Raw genomic sequence first — 27,428 nt, 5'->3', positions numbered from 1 at the left:
AGTAACTACCATAGATCTGAGGCCCTGCAGAATTACTGAACAGCCAGGATAGAATAGCAACTGCCAGCTCTTTCAAGGACTATAAGGTGGAAAATTCGGTCATATTGAAGGAAAAGGATCAAGTGTACATAGCAATCGATACCTTGTGAATCTGTCATGGTGGGAAGTATGCCACAAAGTTTAGAGTGGACAAACTAAATTCTTGATAACCATCTTTAAAATTGTCTAAAATACCCAAAGTTAATGACGGTAACTTGTTATTCTTCTCCGAAGTTGTACTGTGTCTTCACAGAGGTGATCGTAATCATAAAACAAGGAATCCGAATAGGCATTAAAGGGAAAAATAAAAATAGACACAAATCAAGCATTCCTACGTGCAGTCTTCACTGCAAGCCACATAATCAAATCAGCTTGTTTTTTAAAAAATGGTATCAAGACTTACCTAGTTTTGAACAGTAGTTATTAAAATTAGCAAAAGTTTAAGCAACTCTAAAATCTAGTTACAATGGAAACAAAAAATCCACCTCGAACATTTTCAAACTTTCTTTCACTCTGGGTTGGATACTTTCTCCATGACCAGGCTCCATAATTTGCCAGTTAGCTTAAGGACCATGCACAATGTTAGCAGGCAGAGGCACAATGTCTGGCTTTGAGTTGGGTGATCACATCCTTTTCTCACGCTGACAACATAAAGACTGGAGTATGTCAAGCACATGGAAAATACCTGAAACAACCCAGATTTCTACAAAAGGCAGAGACGATGCTGCCAAAAGCAGAGAGTTGTTCTGTTTCACAGCAGTGCACACACAGAAGCCCTGCTAAGTAAAGAAGCCTAGTACAAAGCAGCAACACCACTGCAAACATTTTTTTGCAGGAGCTTTTCTCCTGCAAATTTTTATTTCCAGCTAAGATTAAAGCAGCAGAGATGACTGGTCTGTTGCTGTTTGAAAGCAGCTCACACAGAATATAGCACTGTAACTGTTTTCATTCACAAATTCCTACTCCTGTTTCAGCTTGTCCCTCTCAGAACAAAGGCAAGATGAACAAGAATTTTCTCCCCCCAACATAAACGTGAATTAGAATTTAAAGAAAAAAAAAAAAAAACACACCTTTCTCCAAGTGCTGTGAGTGAAAGGCAGCAAGAGAAGAGTTCATACAGCCAGTCTCAACTCTGATAAATTATAACAGACAGGTATTTTTCTGCATTAGCCAAACCTTACACTGATTCTGATACACAATGTCTTCTGAATGAGCTAGCTACTAAATATTTGTAACAAAATTAAAGTATATAGTATGGCAGGGAATAGCACTATACCAAGTGTGAACAAGGTAACTCCCCTCCTATTCTTCCTACAATCAGTTTCATGAATCTACAACTCTGTTTTCAATGCTCTTGGAGGCAACAGAGTTCCAACTCATACAAAGCACCGCTGACACTAGTAGGAAGATGAAGAATTTTAGGGAAAGCTCATTATCAATTTGATTTACATGTTATTTATTTATTTTTGTATTTATTTATTTTAAACAGAACTAATACATTTGATTTTACACCTCAAAAGCTTCAGACACTAAGCAAAGAGCATTTCTCAAGTTGTTGAGAGGCCAACGACCACCCATCACTGAGCTATGGCTCTGCGCATGCAGGCAAGTTCTCCTGAATGGAAAAAGAGAAGGACACAAGCAGCAGAGAGTTTAGACATTTCCTCTTACAACTTAATGCAAAAATGAAACAAGAAAGATGATACCCAGGGGAACAGGTTTAAAAAGCACCACAAGATTATTCTGTTTACAATTACCCTTTGTTTCTTTCTTTAAACAGATATTTAAGAATGTTTCAAGAGAATGTAAGCCTAACAGCAGTATATACTAGACACAACTATGTGCCCAGATGTTCAGCTATGGTAAACCAAAGTATTTCCCTTAATGCTGGATTCAGCTACAGCACCCCAGCTGAGCACAAAGCTGGGGATGTACTCTTTAGCAGCGCCACTACTGTTTTGGGTTTGCGCCTGGCAGCAGAGCCCGCTTCAGTCAATGAAAGGTCACGCTTACCAAGGCTGGGGCCATGCACTTTGGCCATAAGAAAAGCTGGGGTACGTTTTCTTTAAGTTTTGAATCCTATTTGGCTCTGAACTCCAAAGCGTAACAGTTGTACTGACTTAGACCAAAGTTAAAATGCCCAGAAACTTTACCAGAGAATACCTGAAAAGTTTCAGCTCTACCATCCTGAACACTACAGCAGAATGATTTACCTCTGTGAGGCTGAATATTATGAAGGATAAAAAAAGCAAGCATAGCTTATCACAGCAGAGCGATCCAATGCTTTTAAGTGTCAGAATTCACGTTGCAGCTTTGGGCACCCCTCCTCACAGACCACAGAGGTGCAGCTTTTGCTCCTGGCCTGTCTCTACGGCAGCCCCGACATCCCAAGAAAAGGTGAAGGTAGCTGCAGCACCCGAAAGAAAGGCAAGAGGTTAGGTGGAATCGTACCATGGGACATGTGTGGCCCACCAGCAGCTGCCAGCTGAACCACACTGACCTCAGCAGGGACTGCAGCTATGCTGTTTACAGCAAGCCCGTGCCTGGGAGCAGCATAAAACAACAGCTGCCCTCCCTCTTGGCTCAGTCTCAGGCACCCGCGCTGCCGTTCAAAGGTAGCCTGAGGCTAAAGCAACTCCCATCCACACTGAAAAAACCAGACGTACCTACCATGTTCACAGATTCCACCTGCAAGCAGTAAACCACTCTGAGGTCATCCTAAAAGACCCTCTGCCTGTCTCCACTGCCTCATTCCAGCCACATAACATCACAGCAGCGTGAAAGGAGGCAGCAGCTACGCCAAACAGGCGCTGCTGGGGCTGCTCCTCTGCGTGTGCCAAAGCAGCAGCATGCCCCAGGGGTCAACTGGACACAGGTCTGCAGCCAGCAGGAACAGCCACCCAATCTGAACTTGAGGCCGTCGCTGAAACAGAGTGCAGAGGAAGCCAAAAAGCCTGGAGTTCTCACCCCAGTTCTGCACAAACTCCTTGCACGCCAGAAAAGCTTTACCTCAATCTTCTACATCTGCAAAACAGGAACATTAGTTACTTTTTAACTACGGAACACATCCATATTTGTTTAATATCCACGTGTAATTTGATGATAAAACAAAAGTGAGGTATAATTACACTAATAAAAGCAAGACGTGACAGCAGAACGCCTCACGAGCTGACTGCATTTGTATCACCATTTGTCTGTTTCATGGAAGAACGAAAATTAAAGCAACGTAATTAACCCACATAAAGAAACATTGCCTTTAAAAAAAAAAAAAAACATTTAATTTTGTGAGCTCAGGTCTAATGTGAGCTCAGGTCTTACAGAAACAGTTCGTAAATCTTAAACCTGTAAAGAACATGGTACACACAGCACAGCAGGCCTGAACAAGCATGCAATGAGTTCAAAGGAGAAAAGGAACCAGGCTTGCACATCATCAACCTCATATGTACAGCCTGGTTGACTCAAGCCAGTCAGCCTCACTTCTTCTCTTCTCACAGCTGCTTTTCAGGAGCTCTCTGATATCGCTCAGACAACTGGAAATGCAGCAAGGTAGAACCAGAGATCTGCTTGCTTACAATGTTTCATTTTCCCCAAAAAATTTAAACGATATTTAAAAGCAAAAAAATGCCACCTCTGGTGTTTTCAGGGGCAGTAAGTGTGACAATAATTTGTCTTCAGATCAAAGGCAGCTCAAGATACATCCAACCATTCATTACCCATTGTAATGGGTACAAAAGCTTCTGTCTACCTAAATCTATTTAGAAAGAATCATAAAGTGAAAATATTACATGCAGAGTGAATTAAAACAAATACATACACACAATTTGTATTACATTCAGGGAGAAGATTCCTTCTCAGCTGATTCAATACCTAGAAATAATCTGATGTGCTCCTAGCTACAGAACTCCATGACACAGGGTTCATAGCCAGACTCTGGTTGCAGATAGCTTTCTCAGATTTAAGGTTTCGGATCAGGAGGAGAGAAAGGCAAGCGGAAAAAATGGAAAGCTGTAGGTGACAGTGCATTCATACATGCATACTCTCACCTTGGAGCAATGAAAGGAGCCCAGATCTGCATGGTTAACACCTATCTTTTAGAGATGCAAACAATTAAATTCAAGGCATATTAAAAGGTAGCAACTCATACTGGCTTTTTATTGCCACTATTCCTTTCCACATGACCAACCACAACTACAACTAAAAAGAGATGTTCTCCAAAAGGAGAAGTAATAAAACAGACTCTCTCTCTATTAGAGAGTCAAGGTATATTTCTTCTTTTCTTCTTTTTTGTTTTTAACATCTTCATTATTCTCCGAATGCAGCTCCAATCCGGCATTTGGCCTAGGGCAATGTACTACAGGAACATTAATGGATTCTATACAGCCACATATAACCAGTGTATGGTTACTTGGTTGCATGTTTCTAAACTTGTTCAACCAACTTCAAGGAGTTATTTCATAGAATAGTGGGACCAAAGCGAAGCCTTTCAGGTTACACATTGAAACAGCAACAAGGTTGATACAAAGCCATTCTCCATGAATGTAACCATGTGCCACAGTGCCCAGGATGTAGCACAGCACAGTAACACCTACACTTGATGGGTTGTCTCAAGCTCACTATGGTCTTTTAAAACGCACATCATGCACTTGAGCATAGAAGGACTGCAATACTCGTATATGACAGTTTTGTTACCAGAATACTTATTTTGATGGCACAATGCTGTGGAGACACCCGGACTTGCTCTAGATGTGCAGTACCACATGGAGATAAAATATCCGGTCCTGACAGCTCTGTTGCTGTATTAAAGCAGCACAACACCCAGCCTGGTCAGCCTTAGCCTTTCAGCCACCACCTGCCTGCTCTGAAGATGGTTTGACTGCTTCTCTTCACTTTTCTCTATCGTATAGTATAAGTATCTCCTCAGATTTGAAGAAAATACACCCCCAGACATCGGGCCAGTTGCAGGACAAAAGAAGTGGAAGAAAAACCACCAAGTATTCCTCAGTAAAACAGCAACCCCTGCCTGCTAGGGCAGCACCAGATAGCTAACCTTTAACCCCTTCTCTGCTGTTCTCTGTCACACCCAAGGGCAAAGATAAATTGCCACAGCAAGGTGTGTCAAAGCTTATTTAAGAAGTTATTGCCCTCAGCTGTCATCCTCACCTTCCTGTCAGAGATAACAATTCCTGCAGCAGTCAGCAAGAAAAACATGTGCCTCCAGCTCAGCTACGCTAGTTGCCATGCTGTATATTAGCTTAAACTAGTGATAAATGTTGTGGTTTTTTTTGTTGTTGTTTGTTTGTTTGTTTTTTTCCTCAGGCAAACTTCTAGCTTTATTCCTCAGTACTCCAGTCTCTCCCTAGTTTTTCTTCCTTCCAGTTGACTTTCACGTTGCTGATTGCTGACTTCAGCGACTGCCATCATCTCAAGACATTGTGGCCAAATGAGCCAAGGAATATTCCAAGCCTCAGAACAGACTGCTGTGCAACCTTCCTGAGGTAAAAGGATAATCAACTACAGAAACAGGATTTCACAGAACCAACACAGGAACGTGCAAAACTTGTACAACTGTAGAGGGTGCCACTCCTTCACTTAGTGCTGTAGCCAAAGACTGTGAGCAATAAGCCTTGATAAAGTTTCAGGTAGACAAGTAAAAGCTACTACTCTTTCCATCTAACATCACCCTTCCATAGGTACAGGGCAGACATTTAACTCTGACATCATGTTTTCTTTCTTAGCACATCCGGAACTGAAAGACCCTTTGTGTATATAGTCAGTCCATGAAGAGACTAAATCACTCAATCTGTAACATCACTAGCAAAGCTACACTTACCCTTTCACCATGCCTCTTCAGCTGTTTATGAACACACTAGAGTGCTTGTAGTTTGATTTTCTGCAAGGGATAATTCCGAATAACTTCAAAAACCCTCTATCGGTTCCTAGGCTTGCTGTTCTTGTGTAAGATTGCTTTTATTTTGTGGAGAAAAAAAAAGGGGGGGGGGGGGGGCAAAAAAAAAACAAGCAAAAAAAAAAAGCTTGGTATCTGTGGCTTTCTGCCTAAAAATAGTGTCACTTTCTTCCTAGAGATACATTCAATGTATGCCAGCATCCTGGTTGCTTCTCCTAGGTAGATAACATCGTTCATTTCTGCATAACATACATTACTTTGTTGACAGCATGTTTCTATAACACAGCCTGAGCAGAGAGCTCATCTTTCTGTTAACAAGCCCTAATTTCACCACCTGTAGGAAGTTTGCTCACAAGAGCTGTAGAACTTACAAATTCCCTTTTGTGGAAGCATCTTAGTAAGTTTTGTGATTTCTGAACATCTGAGTCATTCTGCATTACCTGCTGCTCTGAAATAACTTACTTAAGGCACAGGTCACAAGTGGCATTTCTACTCATGTTAAGATTTCATATGTTGGAAAGTCAGTAATGAGTACACTCAAGGAGAAAAGAAAGAGACATCTTCCTCTTATTACAGAAAATAGCTGTTTTTGCAGCACTTTTCTCAGCGGTTTTCTGAAAAATCATCCACGAAGAAGTCCACCTGCAGACAGGAAAAAGAGGTTCCTGCTGATCTTGCTCTTTGCACTCTGTCCTTAAAGTTTGCTGGTTTTGTCTTCACAAAGGTACCAATTCCAAGAGTCATTATATCATAGATTCATGCTGAATAAAATATACGCGCGTGCCTGGGGGCAGGGGAAGAGTGTCTTACGGCTTCAAGTAAATGGCTACGACCTCAGGCAGAATGGGGAAAACGGGATCATGGATAGCACGCGCAACAGAGACCCTGCCAACACGATTCAGAAGCAGGGGACCTCACAGCTCAGTCTTTAAACATTAGTGGATACATAGTGGTCAAGGTTTCAAGTAGTAAACCAAAAGACAGCTACAGGCAAGCATCTTTTACTACTCTCCTAAGAGAGCAAGAGGAACTGCTTCCCAAAGTTCTACCCAGAGCATACAGAAAATAAATATGCATTACACTAGATCCCTTCAGTATGGGAAACATCTACTAGACATCTTACACAAGCATAACATTTCTTTAGATTTTATATATATATATATATAAACACAATAATTTCCTAACACAAAGTTCAGCATGAGACTTCAATGATCATCTTTGTTAAGAACTGAACGGATGACAACAGTCCCAACCTGACACATATTCTGCAAAAAGAATATGGCAACATTAAATTATATATATGAAAATATAGAAATTAAAAATGACTGATTTTTCAAGGACTAAAGAAATTGTGGGGGGTAGCTGGTTAAGAATGTCACAAGTAGATGAACAATTGTCAGCTTAAGCATTTTTGGATAATAGCTTGATACATAATCGAAAATGTGAGGCAGGGAGAAAACACCAATCAACAATGCAGAGCACGAAAACAAGATGGGCATAACAAAAGTTTTCAGAAAGCAATGACAGATCATCATACATCTAGAGAACCGAAAATACAGAGGCAGTACATTAAAATCCATGATAATGCAAATCCAACATGAAATATGGGTCCACTGCTAGCTGATACCAGCAATGTAAATAAATTAGAAAAAAAAATAAAATAAAAAGGGGGGGAAAGAAAAAAAAAATGGAAAAAAAAAAGCAGGAAAAAAAAAAGCAAAACAGAAAATTGCTAAGTGTAATGGATACTCTTTGTCCCTTTGCAGAATGAAGGAAGAAGATGCAATCATTCCGTATGTTAAAAAATCATTCCATATTGTTAAAAGAACGGAAAATTTCCCATTCCCATGCATGATTTTATAACCAATTTATAAACTGGCCCATTTTAGGGCCTGTTCTCTTCAATGGTTCCTAAATGACTAGGACATGTTTTGAGTAAGTCTGCAGGTGACACTGAACTGGGAGGAGCTGATGACTCCCTCAGTGGTGGAGAGGCCTTGCAGAGACATCTTGACAAATCTGAGAGCTGGGCAATCACCAACAATATGAAGTTCAACAAGAGCAAGTGCTGGATTCTGCACCTGGGACAGGGCAACCCTGGCTGTACGTAGGAGAGGCTGGAGAGCAGCACCATGGAAAGGGGTCTGCGGATTCTGGTTGACGGCAAGTTGAATATTAGTCAGCAGTGTGCCCTCACAGCCAAAAGGGCCATCCGTGCCGAGCATCAGGCACAGCATGGCTCGCTGGTTGAGGGAAGGGATTGTCCCGTTTTGCTCTGCACCAGTGCAGCCTCACCTCAAGTGCTGTGTGCAGTTTTGGGCACCACAATATAAGGAGGACATAAAACTATCAGAGTGTCCAAAGGAAGGACACAAAGATGGTGAAGGGTCTGGAAGGCAAGATGTATGAGGAGTGGCTGTGGCCCCTGGGTTTGTTCAGCCCAGAGCAGAGCAGGCTGAGGGGAGGCCTCATGGCGGCCTGCAGCTCCCTCACGAGGGGAGCGGAGGGGCAGGCGCTGAGCTCTGCTCTCTGGGGACCCGAGGGAACGGCATGGAGCTGGGACAGGGGAGGGTCAGGCTGGGGGTTAGGGAAAGGTTCTGCACCCAGAGGGTGGTCAGGCACTGGGACAGGCTCCCCAGGGCAGTGGTCATGGCACCGAGCCTCCTGTAGCTCAAGAAGTGTTTGGACAATGCTCTCAGACACACGGTCAGATTTCTGGGTAGTCCTGTGTGGAGCCAGGTGTTGGACTGGAAGATCCTTGGGGTCCCTTCCAACTCAGGATATTCTGTAGTTCTATAACTTTAGAAGTTCTGACTGAGGATTTCTCTGAACATCTATTTTATACATACCATAGGAATAGGGAAATCTCCAAAGGAAGGGGCAGAGGACAGTACAGCCCGACTGTTCAAAAATAAATAAATAAATAAATAAAGGTAAAGGGATGAACCAGGGAGCTAAGATCTTCAGTTAAAAAACAGACGGTAACTGCAGCGATGCAAGAGCACAAAAGTTATTCAAAAATGTTGATGCTAGAAGTGGTACTTACTAAAACAACAGAAGAGCAAAACAAATATTGTATTAAAATGATAGTTTATACTTAGCTTTTTTATTTTTTTTTTAAGGATATTCACATTTTCAGGGTACGTTGTAGTTGATGGCAGTTAATTTGGGATCCTTATCAATGAGCAAATGCTAAACTGCTAGTAACATTCTGCATGATTTTCAAAAAAGTATCTACTGACAAAAACCTCTCTGCTTTTTGACAGCTTGCAGGTCTGGTTGACAAAAGTGACTTGTGCTAATACACTTGAGTTTCTCTTAATACAGGTAACAACATTAAAGGATGTTTTGACCAAAATTTTTGCCAAATAAGGGAACACATTACACAGATTACAAAGTTGTCCCCTTGGCTGATCTCAAAAAGTTGCTACTGGAAAGGTATGGATACAAAGACCATTTTGAACAGTCTCCTTTGGAACAATTATTGGTTGAGGACTATTCAACTAGTTTTTTAATAGACATAAAAATTACATAAAATATTTGCTTACTAAGCCTGGACATAAGAGTGTTGCAGTAGTATCTAGTAGTAAGGCAGTTTAGTATTGCAAAGCTACATTAATCACTTATAAAGTAATCTTGGTCCTACAAGATGACTTGAACGCCAAAGAGGTTTGCAAAGTTAGGCCACACTCCCAGACAAGGGACACCTATTTCATAATGCAACTTAAGAAAACTAATAACTGTCTCATAATAAGATCTCAGTGCAAAGCAGAACAAATGTGTGCAAATACATTAATAGGACTATTAGTAGAAACAGAAATATTTTTGCATTGATGAGACAAACCAGTAAGTACAATATTATGCCTACCTTCAGGAGAGTAGGCATACAGTAATCCTGGAGCAATACAAAGAAATTGCTCCTTCATGGTTGTGTACTAAAACACACAAACAGTATATCTGTTATGCACAGAGAACACTTTTCAACTCTGCTAACAGATATGTAATGGAATCTCCTGATTGGGAAGATGAAGTGAAAAAGAAAAAGAAAAAGAAAAAGAAAAAGAAAAAGAAAAAGAAAAAGAAAAAGAAAAAGAAAAAGAAAAAGAAAAAGAAAAAGAAAAAGAAAAAGAAAAAGAAAAAGAAAAAGAAAAAGAAAAAGAAAAAGAAAAAGAAAAAGAAAGATGTGAGGTTCCTCAATATTTGGGTGACATATCAGGGGATGAAATGGACTCAATGTCATATGAGCATTTCAAGTAAGACTAAAGTCTTAAGAAGTCTACTTTAACATATCTCATGAGCAAATCAAAGTTTCTTCTTGTGTAAGATGAGCATAAACGTGGACTTAATGGTACTTTCCTCTTTGGAGCCTGTGAATTCCCCAGTTTCCTGAGGTTTCCTCATAAAGACACCAGAAAAATCAGTCTGGAATTTCTCCACACATACTCACCTTGATTACTTTTAAAAATACCTACTGACCTAGGGGCTTCCTCTGCTTATTCACAAAGCTCTTGACTCTTTCCTATACTGCCCAACCTAACAGGTGTTTTTTTGAGTGGAGAAAGGAAAGGAGGTTTCTCTTGAACCAACAGAGCCCGATCACCAGCTGGAGCCTGGACAGGGTAAGCAACACTGACAAGTTGTCTTCTTCAGGGTGCGCTTCTACACGCCCTTAGAATCATAGAATCATTCAAGTTGGAAAAGACCTTCAAGATCACCTGGTCCAACCATCACCCTACCACCACCGTCACTCACTAAACCATGTCCCTAAGCATCACGTCCAATCTTTCCTTGAACACCCCCAGGGATGGTGATGCCACCACTTCCCTGGGCAACTAACTACAGAACCCAGTTTCACTGTCCAGATCTGGAGTCTGAGCAGTGAACATGAACCATCTGGACATGCCAGCTCAGGGTCTTCTGGCTGGCCTGTCTTCATGCTGCGTCCAGTGCTGACGTCTCTCAGCTCTGAGATCTCAGCCAGACTTAGAGCTGGAAGAAGGTTCTTACCAAATTGCACAAGCAAGAAATTTGCTACTCTTTAAGGCTTGGCTGGCACTGGAGGATTACCAGTCTTACTGGGGCAACACTCTGTAGTGACTGAAGGAGCTAGTGTAAGGAAGAGACATTTTCTCACACCTCCTGCTCCTTGACCAGGGTACTCCTGAAAACGAGGCTCTTGCTGGATTTAAGAGTATAAAAAGGCACTTTAGCACCACAAATTTGTATTAACCACTTATAAAGAGATCTGAGTCCTGCAAGATGACCACCAAAGAAGCCTGTGAAGGTAGCCCACATTCCTAGACAAGACAGAAAGGACGCGAGGTTCCCCCGGGAGATGTCTCCCTGTCCCCACACGCCTCCCCCCGGCTCCGTCCCTCTCACCCGCGTCGTAGAAGGCGTCCAGCACCGCCGTCTCCCCGAAGTCCAGCTCCCCGAAGTTGACCGTGCCCAGCTGAGCCCCCTCGGCCTCGCAGGCCCTCAGCAGGCACTGCCGAGCCCCGGCCTCGGGGCTCCGCGCCCCGGCGCCCCCCTTGGGCGGCTCGTTGAGCACATACACGGCCCGCAGGCAGCGCGCCCGCGGGGCACCCGCGCCGCCCTCCGCCGCCTCCACACCGCCCGGTGCCGCCGCCGCCGCCGCCTCGGGCGGGCAGGGCGCCGGCAGCTCCGGCTCCGTGCCGGGGTGCCCCGGCTCCGCCGCCGCGCTGCCGCCCGCGGGACTCTCCATAGCGCCTCCGAGGGCTGAGGGGGGCCGGCGGCTGCCAGCAGGTGCTCAGGCGGGGCCGCGCCTCATGGCGAGCGGTCCCCCGTCGCCCGCCCGCCCGCCCTCGGCTGAGGGACAAGCGGGCAGCCCCGGGACGAGCCCGCTCCGCTCCGCGCCCAACGCGGCGCCGAGGGGGAGGCGACACCGTCGGGGCGGCCTCGCCTCGCTTATGGCTTCCCTTCCCCGCCCCTGGCGGGGCACACGACCTCCCCGCACCGCCCGCCGCCACCGCCCTGACCGGCGGGGCTCTGAGCCGTGGTCCCGCTCGGCTTCTCGGGACGGGCTGGAGGCGGCTGCTGCACGGCGGGAGGGCTGCACCCGCCCCGCTGCCCTTCGCCGCCGTTAGGAGTCCCCCCCCTACAGCCGTTATGAGCCCCTGTCAGCCGTTAGGGGCCGGCTCGCCCCGGCCGTCCTCCCAAATAATAACTACCTAAATAAAAGCACACCCCTGCACCGTGTAAAGAATGGTTCCGGGCTTGGGCTGTGGACAGAGGGGCTGAGGAGTGTCATCGACCCCCACAAACCTAGGGTGCCATCTGCCACTGTCATCCTTGAATCACAGAATCATTAAGGTTGGAAAAGACCTCCAAGATCATCTGGTCCAACCATCCCCCTACCACCAATGTCACCCACTGAACCATGTCCCTAAGCACCATGTCCAACCTTTCCTTGAACAACCCCAGGAACAGTGACTCGACCACTTCCCTGGGAAACCCGTTCCAATGCCTGACCAATCTTTCTGAGAAGAAATGTCCCCTAATTGTTTTAATTGTTGACGAGTAATGCTCTTTGTTCAACTCTTTGTTTTAATTGTTGAAGAGTAGGGGCATGATGTTTCCATTTTTCCACTCACCAGGGACATTGCCCGAATGCCAGGACTTTTCAACTAGGATGGACAGAGGCTTGGCGACTCCATCAGCCAGTTCCCTCCGGACCCTGGTATTCATGTCATCAGGTCCCATAGACTTGTACCTGTTTAGATTCATCAGGTGGTCTTGAACCTGCTCTTCACTTACAGTGGGTGGGACTTTGATCCCCCAGCCTCCATCTATGGGTTCAGGGAAATGAAAGACTTGGGAAGCCCGTCTACCAGTGCAGACGGAGGCAAAGCAGTTGCTGAGTACCTCAGCCTTCTCCATGTCTGTCGTTACCAATTACTCAGATATAGAAACTCACTCCTAAGATAAGAAATTAGCCACCCATAATCGCTTACACACTACTATTTTCACCCCTCAGTCTATTTTCACAAACGTTAAAGGCGCATGGTGGCCCTCGGGGACTCCTCCTGTCACCCCAGCGCAGCAGCCCGAAGGAAGCTGGGTCCTCTCTTGTGCTCTTCCTCGAGGCTCTGTGCAGAAGGGATGCCACCTCTCGCACAAGGGCTAGGGGATGGGAAGGAAGCACTCACACAACCCCTGAGAATTGGCAACACAGTTCTTTATTGCCGGGACATCCTGCAGGTGAGCCTGCGGGATGTCTGTGGTGTTTGGTGGCTCCAAGCTAATGCTGGGGATGGAGCCTGCGCGACGAGTAGGGAGCTCACCGGGTACTCCTACGACGCTGTTGGTGCGCTCTGATGGCAGGGAGCAGAGGCATGCCGGGGTAGTCGCGGGTCTGGTCTGGCCGAGGTGGATCCAATTCCATTGGTTCCTCCACATCTTTTGGTGCATCCATCTCCATGGGCTCCACAGTGTTTGGCAGAAGGACAAGCCAGTCCTTGCCCGGGACTGCCCACACGGGATGCCTTCCATCTGGAATGCTTTCCGGCCAGGGTGCCGAACCAGGGGGTTGCCCAGTCCCACGCCGAGTTCCCATACCACTCTCTGGTTGATTTTCATGCATGGGTTCGACGCTGCCGTATGGTTTACGGCCATGGCTGGGTCCCACGCTGCATTCTGGACGATAGGCACGCCTCTCCTCCCCGCGGCTGTCCAGCTGATGCTCCTGCCTTCGCCCCAGGCCATCGTTGTGCCATTGGGAAGGCCCAGGCCCCCTGTCGCCGTATGGCTGAGGGGGCGGCCTGTTCCCTGCGTCGTTGCGGTGCCAGTGGTACCGCCTGTAAGTGTCTGTGGGCTGTGCGCCAGAGGTCTCTTGGGCACTGGTGTCTTTTGTGCTGCAGGCGCTATCCCTCTGCCCTTGACACGTCTCCTTCTTTTTGGGTGCACTCCTTCTCGGTGCTTCCTTGGACTGCATCGCTGTCCTCTCACACCGAGGAGGCCTGCTGCTCGCCTTGCTGCTTTGGCTCTCCTTCATGCCACACAAGTTGGCTGTCAGAGGGCCTAGCAGCTCAGCGAATGGTGGGCCAGCTGCAGGGCTCCTGTTTTATAGGGCCCGCAGCAAAGGCGCGGCAGTGGTGGCCACTGTGACCTCAGCAAGCCTCTGTGATGGAGTGGCCCATGCATGGCCAAAGGCAGCCGTGTTGGGGGCGGCCTGGAAGATGCCCTCACGTGGAAGAAGGAGGAGGTTTGGGGGGCTGAGAGCCCCTTTTCTGGGGCTGTCTCCCCCGGGCCATTTGGCTTGTCAGAGAGGCTGCCCCTCGGCCACAGGGACTGCCCTCCACCTCCCATCCTGTGCCCTGGGTTTATTGTTAACACTGGTTTTTAGGTAAATAAAATTAATTTATGGAAAAGAATAGAAGCAAGACGCATCTTCAGCCCTAATTCCCATGTGCACTTTGAGCTCTGAGTGAACAATTTCTTCCTCACATCACATCTACTTGAAACCTGCCCTCCATTCGTTCAAAGCCATTATTCCTTGTTCCATTGCTACACTCCCTGACAGAGTCCCTCTCCAGCTTGCTTTTAGGCCACTGTTATGGGTTAGGTTAGGAGGCAAAACTGCAGGACCTTGCAAATTGCAGCCTTATCTACCTTGTTCCACATGTTCCACATGACGTTTTCCAGCTCAGGCTCTAGCCTCTCATCAGTGTAACACAGAATCACAGAATCATTAAGGTTGGAAAAGACCTCCAAGATCATCTGGTCCAACCATCCCCCTACCACCAATGTCACCCACTGAACCATGTCCCTAAGCACCACGTCCAACCTTTCCTTGAATAACCTCAGGGACGGTGTCTACCAGGATCCCCAGTACCTTTCCTGCAAACATCACTTCCAGCCATCCGGCTTCCAGCATCTACTAGTACACGAGATTTCTCCTCTCCAGGTACAGGTCTCAGCATTTGCTTTTGTGGAACCGCACGATGTTCCTGTCAGCTCATTTCTCCAGCCTGCCATACTGAGATTATTTAATTTCCATCATGATCAAAATTTATTATTGCTGAAGAGTCACTGCAAAACACACGAATTGCTTAACATGCTTTAAAGCTGTCTCTTAAGTACAGGAAGATGTCTTAAATGGGCTTCTAATGTTTTACTGTTATTCTATAAGATACATGAACATGAAGGCAGGTATCATCAGTCTTAAAGACTTATTTTGAAGAATTAATTTAGGAAGGAAGTCTTTGAGAATTTGATCTCCAGAAGTACAAAACATTCTTGCCTCCAAAAATGGTAATAAGGATAGCTAATTCCTTGCTAGATAAGGCTAGGGCTAGCTTTGTGACTCAAGGTCACACAGGCTATGTACATTCGGAATACCTGTGACATAATAGGAAGGTATCTACAGAGTGAAAATGTTCATGCAGATGATCCATTGTTCACACTACTTGCATTTTGGAGGACTTCCTTCAGATGAGGTGGAGTCCCACAAATCCCATGCCCACTAGTGGCTGGAGAAAAACTGATGTAATCTTAAAATGCATCTTTCAGTTTAGATTCATCTGTAAGGAACTGAGCTTGTGAACTGCAGCTGCAACTGCTCTGTGATGTGAACCACAGTGGAGTCTGTGAGGACAGCAGGGAGAATCACTTTTTAAAAGACTTCTCTTAATCCAACCTGAAACATTAATGTAAATGCAGCCACACAAGCCCACAGAGCAGACTTTCTCATTTCTCCTGTCCTCTATTCCACCAGCTTGGCTTTAATTCCTTCCCTTTTCTCTAAGCAGAAATACACATCAAGGACAAACATATCTATTCACTTTAAACACCCACAAACTAAGGTAGTGTTGAAAAGTAGTTTGTCTGCATCACTGGCTAGAATTCAGCTATACTTCCAATGACTTAACTTTAGGTAGGCCTTAGACTGAATTCTCCCAGGGTGACTAAATGACTTCTTAGTTCACATAGGAAATCTATGGCATTATTTATGATTGAACACTGTGGTGCAGCCTACCCAATGCCTGACTAGTCTTTCTGAGAAGAAATGTCTCCTAATTTCCAACCTAAACCTCCCCTGGCACAACTTGAGGCCATTCCCTCTAGTCCTGTCACTAGTTACCTGCTAGAAGAGGCTGACCCCCAGCTCCCCACACCTTCCTTTCAGGTAGTTGTAGACAGCAATAAGGGTCTTAGGTCCTCTGTGGAGAGTTTTCTTCCCTCAGCTTGCTGTATCATCCAATACTTATTTTTTTTTCTTTCTGTTACCGTTTAAAAGACTCGGTTGGCTATAGATAAACTGTGTCAGAAGTTTGATTGACAATGCCTTTCTGTCTTCCATAAAACCTCCTACCATCCTGGCAAAACAGGCTCCTGGAAACTCTGCGGCAACTCCTGGCTTCTTTGTAAGAATAGGATGACTTGTGAGCGTCACCCATTCACTAGCATGTTTTTCTTATTAGCCAAAGCGACGGCAGCAGCCTCAGCTGCTGGCCCTGCTGCTGGGAGAGTTGCTGATTTAGGCAGCAAGAGAAACTGAAAAAAAGGCAAGCTGTGCATGGATCACCTTGCACCTCGGCTTGGTATCCCAGCTGCCAAAAGGGCACTAGTACCCACACCAAGATCATGGCCTACCAGTGAGAAGAGGAGCCATGGAAAACTTCAGGCCTCAAATGAATTTGTATTGGAAGTAGTAAACCTGGCTCAAACGCCTTTTCCATCTCGTTTTTACTCACTGGTATGGAACAGGTTTCAGGTGAATGGCGTCTTTACCTTCTACTGCAGCGTGGCTCCTTACGGCTACCTGAGGTTAATATTTTTACCACATGCTGTAATGCAATACAAGCAACATACTGCGGAGTATTTTCTTCTGTAGGTGTCTGGCACCTTAGCTTGGTGACCATAAGAGCTTCAGTGGCCAGCTCTTCTGAGAGACTCTGCGACACGAGAACAACATAGCGCTGCACATAGGGGCTCATAAGGGCTTTAGGGAGAATGTGGAGAAACCATTTAAGAGGCAAACTTGTTTCTGATTTTGGAGAGTTTGGAACAAGTAAGCTGTTGAATTTAGTCCTCAGGTTGGGGGTGCCTGTGTTGTTTTTTAACAAAACCACTAATACGTGAAATTTTGGGGGAATTACATACTTTGACCCCTAGAGATCCCTCTCTTTGCTTGTAGTTTTCCTCTTTAGGCCTGAATAAGCCTTTGTATATGACAACTCTAATTCTATTAGCCTTGTTCCAGCAAGGAAAAAATTAGGAGAAAAATCTAAATCAACATTTAGCAGAAACTCGATGTGCACATGGTAGCCTTCAACTGACAAATAGCAGGAACACACTCACAAAGGATCCTTCCCAGTACAAATCCTACTTTGTGCTTTTTGCATTATAAGAAAGTCTGTCTGAAGAGCCGGTACTGAAATGAAAAATGCAATATTGTGAAAGTTAAGGGATTATTTACAAAGGAAAGCATTTATCTTACTTAAGAATGTTCTTAGGCTTTCAACAGCTAACATGCAAAAACAAATTGCAGCTTAATGGGTTCGGAATAACGGAGGCATGGCGTGGTGCTTTCTCTCATCTTGAAAATTGTTGAAGTGTTAATTTAGAACAAATATGTGGGCTGGAATTGCTTAGCGAGATGCCCCTGAGGCATAAAAAATAAGCCTTTCCTGCCTTCTAGAGATTACCAAAACCTTGTATGTTGTAGATGTAAGAAGTGTCTTTGGGTTTCATTTCACAGTCTTTAACACTTGGTACCATTTTAAATTGGTTGCTGAGAGGTCTGTCCCTTTGTCTTGGAACAGAGACAGCCTCTCTTCATGGATACTTTGTGTGATTTTAAGACAAGTATTTTTCTCCTTTCTTGATTATATTCACTCTTCTTCCAAATAGGATCCTCACTATCCCTCTGGCATTTTTTCCGAAGAAGCTGCCATATTCTGAAAATCCATTTTTTAACCTGGTGCCATTTGTTGAGTTCATTTAAAGCCAGAAGCAAGGAGTATTTTTAAAGGAAGAAGATTCATTTTCTATACTGCATCTGAGTGTGTCAGGCGGGCCTGACATTTCCACCAAATAACAGTATTTTCAAGTCTTGCAAGTCATCTGAGAGAGAACAAATGGGAGCCTCAGATTTTGGGGGAGTTGTAATGTTTCTGTGCAATTAAGAAGTTAAATCTAGAGGAAAAAGGGTAATTCATGCAACGCTTTTTCCTCTTTTGGAAATGTGGTCCAGCAAAGAGGTTGTGAAAAGAGCCCCTGCCTCCAGAATTGCCTATTCAAAGCTGAGGGCCAGATGCAAACATTCAGCTTTCGCACACTTTTCCATGACATTTTGTCTTTGCAGAGAACCTGTCCTAACAAAATCTAGCAAACTCAAGTCAACACCTGCTCTTATACAGTAATGTAATGACAATGCTATAATTTTCTCAAGCAGAGCTTTGTATCTATCAAACCCACTCAGTGCAGAATATAAATTATCTCTCAGCCACCAGAAGCAATATGTTCCCTGCTGGTCACAGAGACAGCAAACACACACAAAACAATACAAAACAAAACTAACAAATAAACAAACACCATTCTTGAAGCCACCTTCTGCAGATCTGAGTTCTTCCAATGTGCAAACCTGGCTGCCCTTTTCTTGGCAGTGTTTCCTGAGGACTGCCCACCAGCACAGCAGCCCAGGCGCAGTCACACTGGGTGTGGAGGTGCCCTGGAGTCCCTCCACATACCCTTGACACTGACCACTGCATGCAGGTGCCTCCTCAGCCACACAACATGTCCCTCATTAACACCTTGTTAATGAACTTCTTGGCATTACTGTTGCTAGCGTGCCACCCCGCTTACTTTCATTTACAGTGAGTAGGTACGCAAGTAACCATACAGATGCTGCTTTTGTGTGGATGAAGAGGAAAATAGTCAATATGTCTTTACTGATCAAGAACATAAGATTTTATTTTTAAGTATGGATTCAGATAAGAGGGGTTTTCTTTTTTAAGGTCTTTCTTTATGAAGAAGCTTTGCCAGAGTTTAAATAAAATGCTGCGAATTCTCTCTAAGAAGTCTAGCAAAGTGTGGTTTTGTTCCAAAAGTCAGATTCAAAATACTGTATCTGTACAATGACAGCTGAACAACATGGATGAGCCTTGAGGGGAAACTTAATGAAAAGGCCTACAAATGCTACAATCTTTAAATATCAACATGCAGGCACATCTGCTTTCCAAGGATGGCATGAAGTCAAAACCCCTCACAGCCACTGAATCAGCGTTGGAACCAGATCCAGAGATCTCGGGGATTCCTTTTGGTTTTCTTTCACTGGAGGGCATGAGACTGCACGTGCTCATTTGGCCTGCTGACAGAGAAAGAGGGCAAAGAAAACAAGTGCTGGTTCAGAAATGCAGCTTTCTGCTCAGATCTGCTCTTTCGCACGGGGTAGCATAGGGCACCCAGCATCTGCTCATCGCTGCCCCTTGTGAACAAAGGACAGTGACATCTTGTATGAAACCCAAAGTTAGCCAAAGGGTGGCCTTCTCTTTTTTCCTTTCCACCCATCCTAAAAATATTAAATGTATACATACGTTTTCTGCACACAATACAGAGCAAAATGTAATCAATTTCAAAATTCACTTTGATTCCATATTCTTCATCTCCTATCGTTTTCAGCACATCAGGTACTCTAATAACAAGTTCTTGTTTAACTTAACTAACTCGATTAACTTCTAACTTAACTAGTTTTAGGGCAAGTCTTCGAGAGCTTGAACGATTAAGGAGTGCAGACTAGCAGTGAACACCTTCTGCCTTTGAAATGGTGCAGGTCTTCTCAACAGCATCCATGAAGCCAGAATTTTGCTTATAGATGACTGTGTGCATTTGAAATAAAATAAAAATTCAGTAAATACAATAGTAAATATGAGGATAAAAAACAAAACAAAAAAAAATATGCCTTTCCTGAATTTCCATCAGAACAGAAACCTCACACTTTCTACATGGCTGATAGTTAACATTATTTACATTATTTCTCTCTGGCAGATAGCTAGAGCAGATCAGTTCCACAAGAGCTAGACATGGGCACTTATAAAGTCTGGCAAAAGCTTTGTTTTGGTTGAAGTACCAGGTCCCCAGCCTTCCCCAGTCAGTTCAGAAAGTGAGGAGCAAATGGCCAGCTGAGAGCCAGAGGTTAACCGAGCTTCTCCAAACCACGGTCTGTGATCAGTTAGTCAGAGAGAAAACCACTTATCAGCAGTTTTCAACATGTTTCACGTAACTTCTTGTTTGTGCTTCAGATGGGAGAAAAACAAACCAGCCCCATGTCTACTGTTCCGGTAATAAATATTAACACAACATCAGCCCTAGATATCTTCACTCATACAGCCTTTTGACGTGACGAATATTTTCTCTTTTGCAATCCTAAACCTAAGAGATTGCTCCTTCTGTTAGGTCTCTCTCCAATCAAGCAGATCCTGGGGGTGAGAAGCGTACATTTCCCCAAGGAATAAGGAGTCTAACTTCGAGAGGCCTGGTTTAAAATGTTTGCACTCAAAAGACGATTACATATTTTTGTTTGGTCTGATTATTTTTTCTGTCTTCAGCTTGATCAAATTATTCCTGACTTCTTCATGTATCATGACGGCTCAGTGTTTTCTTCACAGTTATTCTTATGGACAGTTTTAAGACGAGATTCTCACTTGTAGCTTCTCTCAAGCTATTTCTCACTGAAGGAATATTCTCGACAAAAGCCACCAGAGCACTCACTTTTATTTCAGCTAAACAGGCCTGTTCTGTCTACTAATTAACAAAAGCCCAGCAAAATTGTGAGTGTGGCAGGGAATGCGTTTATGCACATGATGAAGACGGCTAGAATATGTGGCTCATTTGTATTCATGTTAATGCTACTTTTACATTTCTCTGGATGCCATATACATGAGGACAAATAAGACTTGCAAGCTGAGCCAAAGCAAAGCTATCATGCTTCTTTGAAACATTTTAAAGATCCGTAATCACAACAGTTCTGGTATTATCAGGTGGGACTGCGAAATGTAAAGGAATCCCGAAGAGGCAAGAATAGCTTTGAAGTGACAAATAAAAAAACATCATTCGTTATGTTGATACTCACTTCTGTAATAGGTACTAATGAAAACTTCTTACGTTTAGGCGGATGAGTAAATTTAGTACAAATGCAATGAGAATCTTTAAATTGCATCCACATTTGCAACATTTATTAGATGATATATGATACATGAAGAAGAAGTATACCAATGTTTAAAATGGGGTATTTTTTAGTCAATAAGTAACTCATATTCATGAACTTGCAGTGTGAAAAGTCTTGGGAGCAGCAGGCAATAGCAGCTGGGAGCACAGCTAAGACACCTAGTGAGAGGGAAAGCAACCTTAGCATTTCTCAAAAGCTCTGGCAACTATTTTCTCTGCTTACACGATGACTTTGCTTGGTAAGTGTGAGCTTATTAGCATTGGGTCTGGTTTTAGTATTGGGATTTGGCTATGTGCAGTTCTCTGTGCTTTTAATGATGAAACCTGAATGTGCATCTGACTTACTGGGCACCGGTCTACAACTGCTCCTGGTCACAGAGCAAAACAATTTGTGATGCCAAACACTTTGTCCTCTCTGCTTTGTCAACTTGCATTACACTTACTCTTTGCCAGAAGAGTGTCACATGCTCGAGGCTATTAAAGCCACTGCTAAGCAGCACGTCAATCTTGTACAGTTTGAAAACTTTATGGCCAGACACACTGTCACTCAAACACACGTCTTTTTCAGACCTCTCTCTGCCAGAATGATAGGAATCATCCCAGGAAAATTTTACCATGCTGTAAGAGTGAGACCTTCAGCCCATCACTGTGTCGAATCACATTTCTATCAAAGTAGCAGAGAGTTTCTTCCTGCGCTCTGCAGTGGAAAGGGTCACAATACCAAGTTAAATAATAACTCGCTTCCTGTTCAGATTCAAGACACCCAAGAAGCACAGAACATTCCTGACCTTTTCACAGGGACAGATCCATGTTTTGCTAATACTTTTGTAATAGAATGATCTACCTCTTTCCTCATTTGGGAAATGCAAAATAATGGCTGATATTTTGAAGAAATGAGCGTTTAGCTTGTGATAGCAGTAAGATTTCCAGAAGCAGGGGTACAAGGTAACATTTTTTGTTGCCTGACTGCATTGTTTTCTCTCAAAGTTTAAGTCCAGTTGGAAAACTGAATGATTTCAGTATTGCTCTGTAGTGTTCCTAGTTATTCACACAGCAACAAAGTAAAATATAACGTTATTTCTCTGGCACATACATGTGTGTAGGACAAACTTCAGATACCCTTTCTTAGCCCCTCCACATGAGACGATCAACCAGCCACAGGTTTCCATACAGCATGCACACACCACTGCAGCATGAAAACAACATGTGGAGCATCCCATTTGTTTTCTGTTTAACAGAGGCACAGCAACAGCCAGTCCTGCCTGCAAGGAGACAACAGCCAGAGCCTGCAGAAGGCAACCATCTTACCAGAGCTGCAGCATCAGCACAGCACCTTCACAGGGGCTGAGGTGGTGGGACACAGCCTTCAGTGGGCAGCTCCCATCCTTTGCTTCTCAGGAGTGCTAGGACGTGTTTCTGAACAAGGAAGGCATCAGATTCAAGACAACAGGAGGCTTGCAGGCTGAGATTGCTGCCCTTCATATTTAGGTGGAAATAGGCTGAGGAAGCATGGGGCCTGAGTGAGGGGTCCTGGGAGCTGAGTGATAATGTCAGTGGGAGAATATGGGCTTGCCCCAGACTTGCACCCAGCTGGAAAGTGGCTCTGCTCCAGCTGGGTCATTGGTGACAGGTACCTGCTGCACTGGTGACGTTTGGGAGCCGTGGGTCAGCACTTAGTCTGAGTCAACAATGTTGACTTTAACATATCCAGATTAATATTGAAGCTTAATATTGAAGTCCAATATTGAAGCTCTTAGCCATTGCAGTAGTGTGACGTCCTTCTCTCGCTGGAGCTCCCCGACCACAGGTTACTGAGCCATGTTTCTGAGGTAAACAGGTGCTTCGTGTCAGAGCATGAGAAATTTTCCATTCCCCTGAGCTCAATGACACATGCCAAGCCCAGCTGCATAATCACAGCACAAACATCCTGAAGCCCCAGTGAGAGATTTGCCGTCCATTAACGAACTGGCTGTCTCCAGCCAACGCTGTTTTTGCTGGGGTCTCAAAATGGACGTCATGTTTCCTGTGCCTTGTGCTTTTATTTGCTAAATGGCTGCATCTGTGCTTCCAGCAGGGCTTGGTAAATTTGGCTCTTTCAATCCTGAGTAGCCATATTATCTAGCAGCAGCAATTTCCATGCAGGTGCATGTACTTTTCTACTTACCCTTTCTCACCTGTTGCTCTGCTTTTTGGTGCTTTGTGGTGGGAGGAAGAGCATGGTAGAGACTGTGTGAATGGTGCTATCTCCTGCACTTTGCTGCTGTTGTTGTGCCCTTCACACAGAAAAGCATCCCCAGAAGGGGTAAACCCAAGCGATGGATCATCCTGCAGCAGGGATGGCTGCCCAGCCTCATTTATACTTCCTTTAAGAAGAGCCCAAGAAGTGCTCTGCCAAAATCCCAAACATCGTTCCCATGCTGTGATCTGAGGAGGCGAAGAGCAGTCTGATGGGTCCTCCCATGTCAGCACGTTCACCTTTCCCTCTCTGGGATGAAGCAAGCAGAGACTGGCTTGTACTGAGGAAAATGATCTCCCACAGCAAATGGAAATGCAGGGTCTGAGCGCAGTGAAGAGAGAGGGCATTACCAGAGAAAGTTTTGAAAGCAGACACTTCTTTAATGTTCTGATATTCAAAAATGGTTGTGAAATGTGGTCGTTTTTATCTTATTTGCTTTGTCGCTGCCGTAATTTTCAAGTTTTCTCCCCTGAAATAGCCTATTACAATGTCTAAGATCATATTGATAAAAGCCAATTATGTTTTCCTGTGACTATCAGCTACCTTCCCCAGATGCTTTCCTACAAATAAAGGAAGATAAGAGAGCTCTGAACACACTTACCTTATCTGAGGGGCCAACAGAGTGGCAGAGTCCTGCCCCCCAAGGTTTTTGCAATGTGTCAGAACAGTTATTCTCATGGTAGAGGATTTGGTTCTGGGGATTTGTCTACATCTACAGTTGATTAACTTCCTAAAATACATTGAGATAGCACCTCAGTTTGTGAGATAGCAGTTTCAACAAATGAATTTACATCTTAAAATTTGCATCCTACAGTAATAACACATTTAGAAATAGGATTAAATTTCTAATGCTTTCTTTTACGTGCTCAAGAGCACTAAGACATTTTGTTAGTTTAGCTATTTCCATGGCACCAAGCAAGTCCCTCAAGCATCTGTTCCTCCGGCTCCCAGCCGCTTATGCTAGCTACATGCTAAAGTTCGTGCCTGCGCAGGGCTGGAAATCCTTTTAACACAGAGAGGTAAAAACAACCAGCACTGCGTTGCGTGTGCCAGATAACCTTCATTACCTGAGTTGGACTTTTTGTCTTGCAGGCCGTGGAGGGGATGGAGGCCAGGAGCTATGGCCTGCCCTGCGTGGGCTCATCCAGCACCCAGCTGGTGGCACCAAGCCCTTTTCAGCGCCCGGCCGCACTCATACAGTGCCTGGGGAAATTTAGAAAAGTGCCTTTTGTTTCCTCAGCTGCTCTGTTCCAGGCTGGGAAGCGCTGGCATCCCGGTACCGTCAGGGCTCGCTACCTAAGGAAGCTGGCTGGTGTCCAAAATGGAGGGCAGAGAGAGGGAAGCAGCTGCAGGAAGCGGGATGAATGGGCCGGGGCATATGCAATTAGCTGCTAATTCCTAGGCCAGCTCAAAAATCAGCTGAGGCCAAAGGTGCCAAGAGAAATCTAATTTCTGGCTCAAGGGTATTGATAACCATGGAGACAAGCACCCGGTGTGTGGTATAGGGAGTTCAGATCCACCCCCAATCGCTCTTTTTCATGTCAGAACCACTCTGAGCTGAAGCCAGTGCTGGGAAGACGCTCCCTCTGCTTGCTGAAGGAGGGCTGCCTGGGCCTGGCACCGCAGCCACCCCTGCATGGCCCAGAAGTGGCAGAGCAATTGTTTTGCTCCCACTTTTAAACCATCCTCCTGCCTGCCTCTTGCACCCCTAACCGAGGCTAACGCGGAGAGAGCTGTCAGCGCAGCGATGACTGCAACGCGACACAGCCGAGGATTTCGCAGGAACACGAGACATTTTCGCACCACGCAAGCCCTGCAGCAGGCAAACGTATTTTTGTGCCTGCGGGGAGGCCTGGCCTGGGGCGCTGCACACAAGGGCTGGGCTGGGGCCAAGGGGGAGAGAGGGGCCTGCACCCACCTTGAGCCAGCGCCACAGGACAGCGAGGGCACACGTGAAAATGTCAGCCCTGGCTGTCCCAGGCTGTGCTGCTCCTCTCAGCAGCCAGACATAAAGAGGCTCACGAAATGTACTGAGCAGCTGGCTATCATATGCCTAAAACCAAGAGTATGTTGCATGTAATTATATTTAATCCTTTGACCTGTTCGCCTAACCCTTTAGCTCATTTATGAATGGATTGTTAATAAGAAAAATACAAACAGAAGATGAAATATAATTAATAAAAGTTAACGAACATCTTGACTGTTTACCATCACATCCCCATGGAAAACCAAGCACTAAGTGCTATGATCCCACATTAAGCAATGCTGATTCCTTTTAGAGTTGAAAAAATAACATTACAAAAAGAACATAAAACTCTTTTCTTAATAATCTTACAAATTTCCAAATCAAGAATGTAAATATTATCATGCAAATGCATGGCCCTGATGTTTCATACCTACATGGATTTCTACATGTAAACCGAAGTCTACTGCAAGACCACTGTGTGCTATTAACAAAAAATCATTTTACACAACTCTTCAAACAGCAATATTTAATCATTTTCACATCAAAAGCACTTTGCAGCTCACCAGCATTTTCTGTTTTTCTTTAAATATAAAACCAAACATTTTTAAAAGCAGCAGTTCTTAACCACAGGTTCAATGCGTAATCGATCCTCTTTAAAAAGGGAAAAATCCACATGCTATGTAAAATACCTTCTATTACTATAATGAAATGCAGCAAGAAGAAAAACTTGTGTTTCTGTGAACTCTCTTCTCCTAGAATAATAAATTTTCAAAACAAAGCATTTTCACAAAATCTTATTTGATCTTCATTTACAGAGCTTGATAGGTTGGACTTGTAACTTGCATTTATAAAATGACAAGTTATCATCTCAAGTTATCATCAACAGAAGGGAAAAAAAACAAAAAGAAGTAATCTGCTATCAGGAAACTCCATGCCAAATTCAGACTTTCATTTGCAAAAAATGGAGCATTTCTGAGACGTCCCTTGTATTTCTGAAGTACAGCTCATGAATTAATACTTTATTTACCACAGATACAATAGTTTACTTTCTTCCAGGGATGCAGCTAGGAAGCCAGAAGTATTTATTTATGGATACACATTGCAAATATTACAAACCCAAACAGAATTCTTATTTGTTATCCTTATTTCCTCCTCTTCTACTCTCTGCCACCAACCTCACAAAAGATATGGAAGTAATCTAGAAACCTTTATTGCTGGAAAGCTGTGACGGGACTATCATTCTTGTATAAAAAATATCTTACTGTAGTTATTTAGGATTGTTAAATAAGAGCATTTCAGTGATAAAATATTTTATTAGTGTTTCTCTTTAAGAACACTGAGCAATGTATTGGGACTTTTGGAAACATCCTCAAGTTTCATCATCACACCTTTCAGTCTCGGACACCGCAGCTACAAGAGAATCACATGCGATTGTAGAGGAAACTATCCCAATCGTGAGGTTCAGTATTGCCACTTGAGATCCATAAAGCAAGACCTGGGTACAGTGGAGTGTGTATTTTACACATCTGTGCATGTCAAGAAGGTTACGGGAACTCTGCCGGCCATGTGTGAACGTGACTGGCCAACCGAAAGCCGTGTCTCATCCAGTTCCTGGCAGGCAGGATGGTTAGCGGTGATACAGGATATCCTGGGTGGAGCCAATTCCAGTATTTGGTGAGATGACAAACAAATCCTTTGTGTGTTTTGTTGTAGTTTTTGACCCTCTGAAGTATCAACAATATCACTCACCCACTCTCGCTACGCTGTGCAAAAATATCCATTATTTAAATGCTTTGTAAAAACTCAACAGAGATTGTTGACAAGGCATGAGATACTGTGCCGCTAGTAAGGAACACGCAAAACCGCTAACAGGAAAATGAAGAAGTTGTTCTGAAAGGATGAAAATAGAAACTGGAAGAAACAAAGCAAGCACCAGGTTCAATAAAAATACGAAGAGAAAGCCCTGCTGCAAAACAGGACTATAAAGTGTCTCACTGTATATAACTCAATGGCAGAAAGCTTATACAACATAATGTAGGAGACAATAGCACATAAATAGCAAATGAAACAATGTCACACAATAGAGAACCTTG

The 27,428-nt window shown here is 44.3% G+C and overlaps 1 protein-coding gene across 5 annotated transcripts in view; it reads right to left on the bottom strand.

The window, feature by feature from the left end:
- MAP3K15 (mitogen-activated protein kinase kinase kinase 15) overlaps positions 1-12,037 on the bottom strand; it is an 87,414-nt gene extending 75,377 nt beyond the window's left edge. For 2 of the 5 annotated variants that reach the window (XM_040532341.1, XM_040532351.1), the window contains exon 1: positions 11,327-12,037. In XM_040532341.1, coding sequence (XP_040388275.1) covers positions 11,327-11,669 — 343 coding nt within the window. In that variant the 5' untranslated portion in view covers positions 11,670-12,037. Of the gene's footprint in view, positions 1-3,006; positions 3,120-3,667; positions 3,787-4,673; positions 6,410-11,326 lie in introns of those variants that run through there. The other 3 variants (XM_040532371.1, XM_040532362.1, XM_040532380.1) reach the window with 3 other exon arrangements.
- Positions 12,038-27,428: the final 15,391 nt, after the last annotated feature.

The sequence above is a fragment of the Cygnus olor genome, chromosome 1 (genome assembly GCF_009769625.2).
Source record: "Cygnus olor isolate bCygOlo1 chromosome 1, bCygOlo1.pri.v2, whole genome shotgun sequence".
NCBI lineage: Eukaryota > Metazoa > Chordata > Aves > Anseriformes > Anatidae > Cygnus > Cygnus olor.
This window is presented reverse-complemented; position numbering and strand designations above follow the sequence as displayed.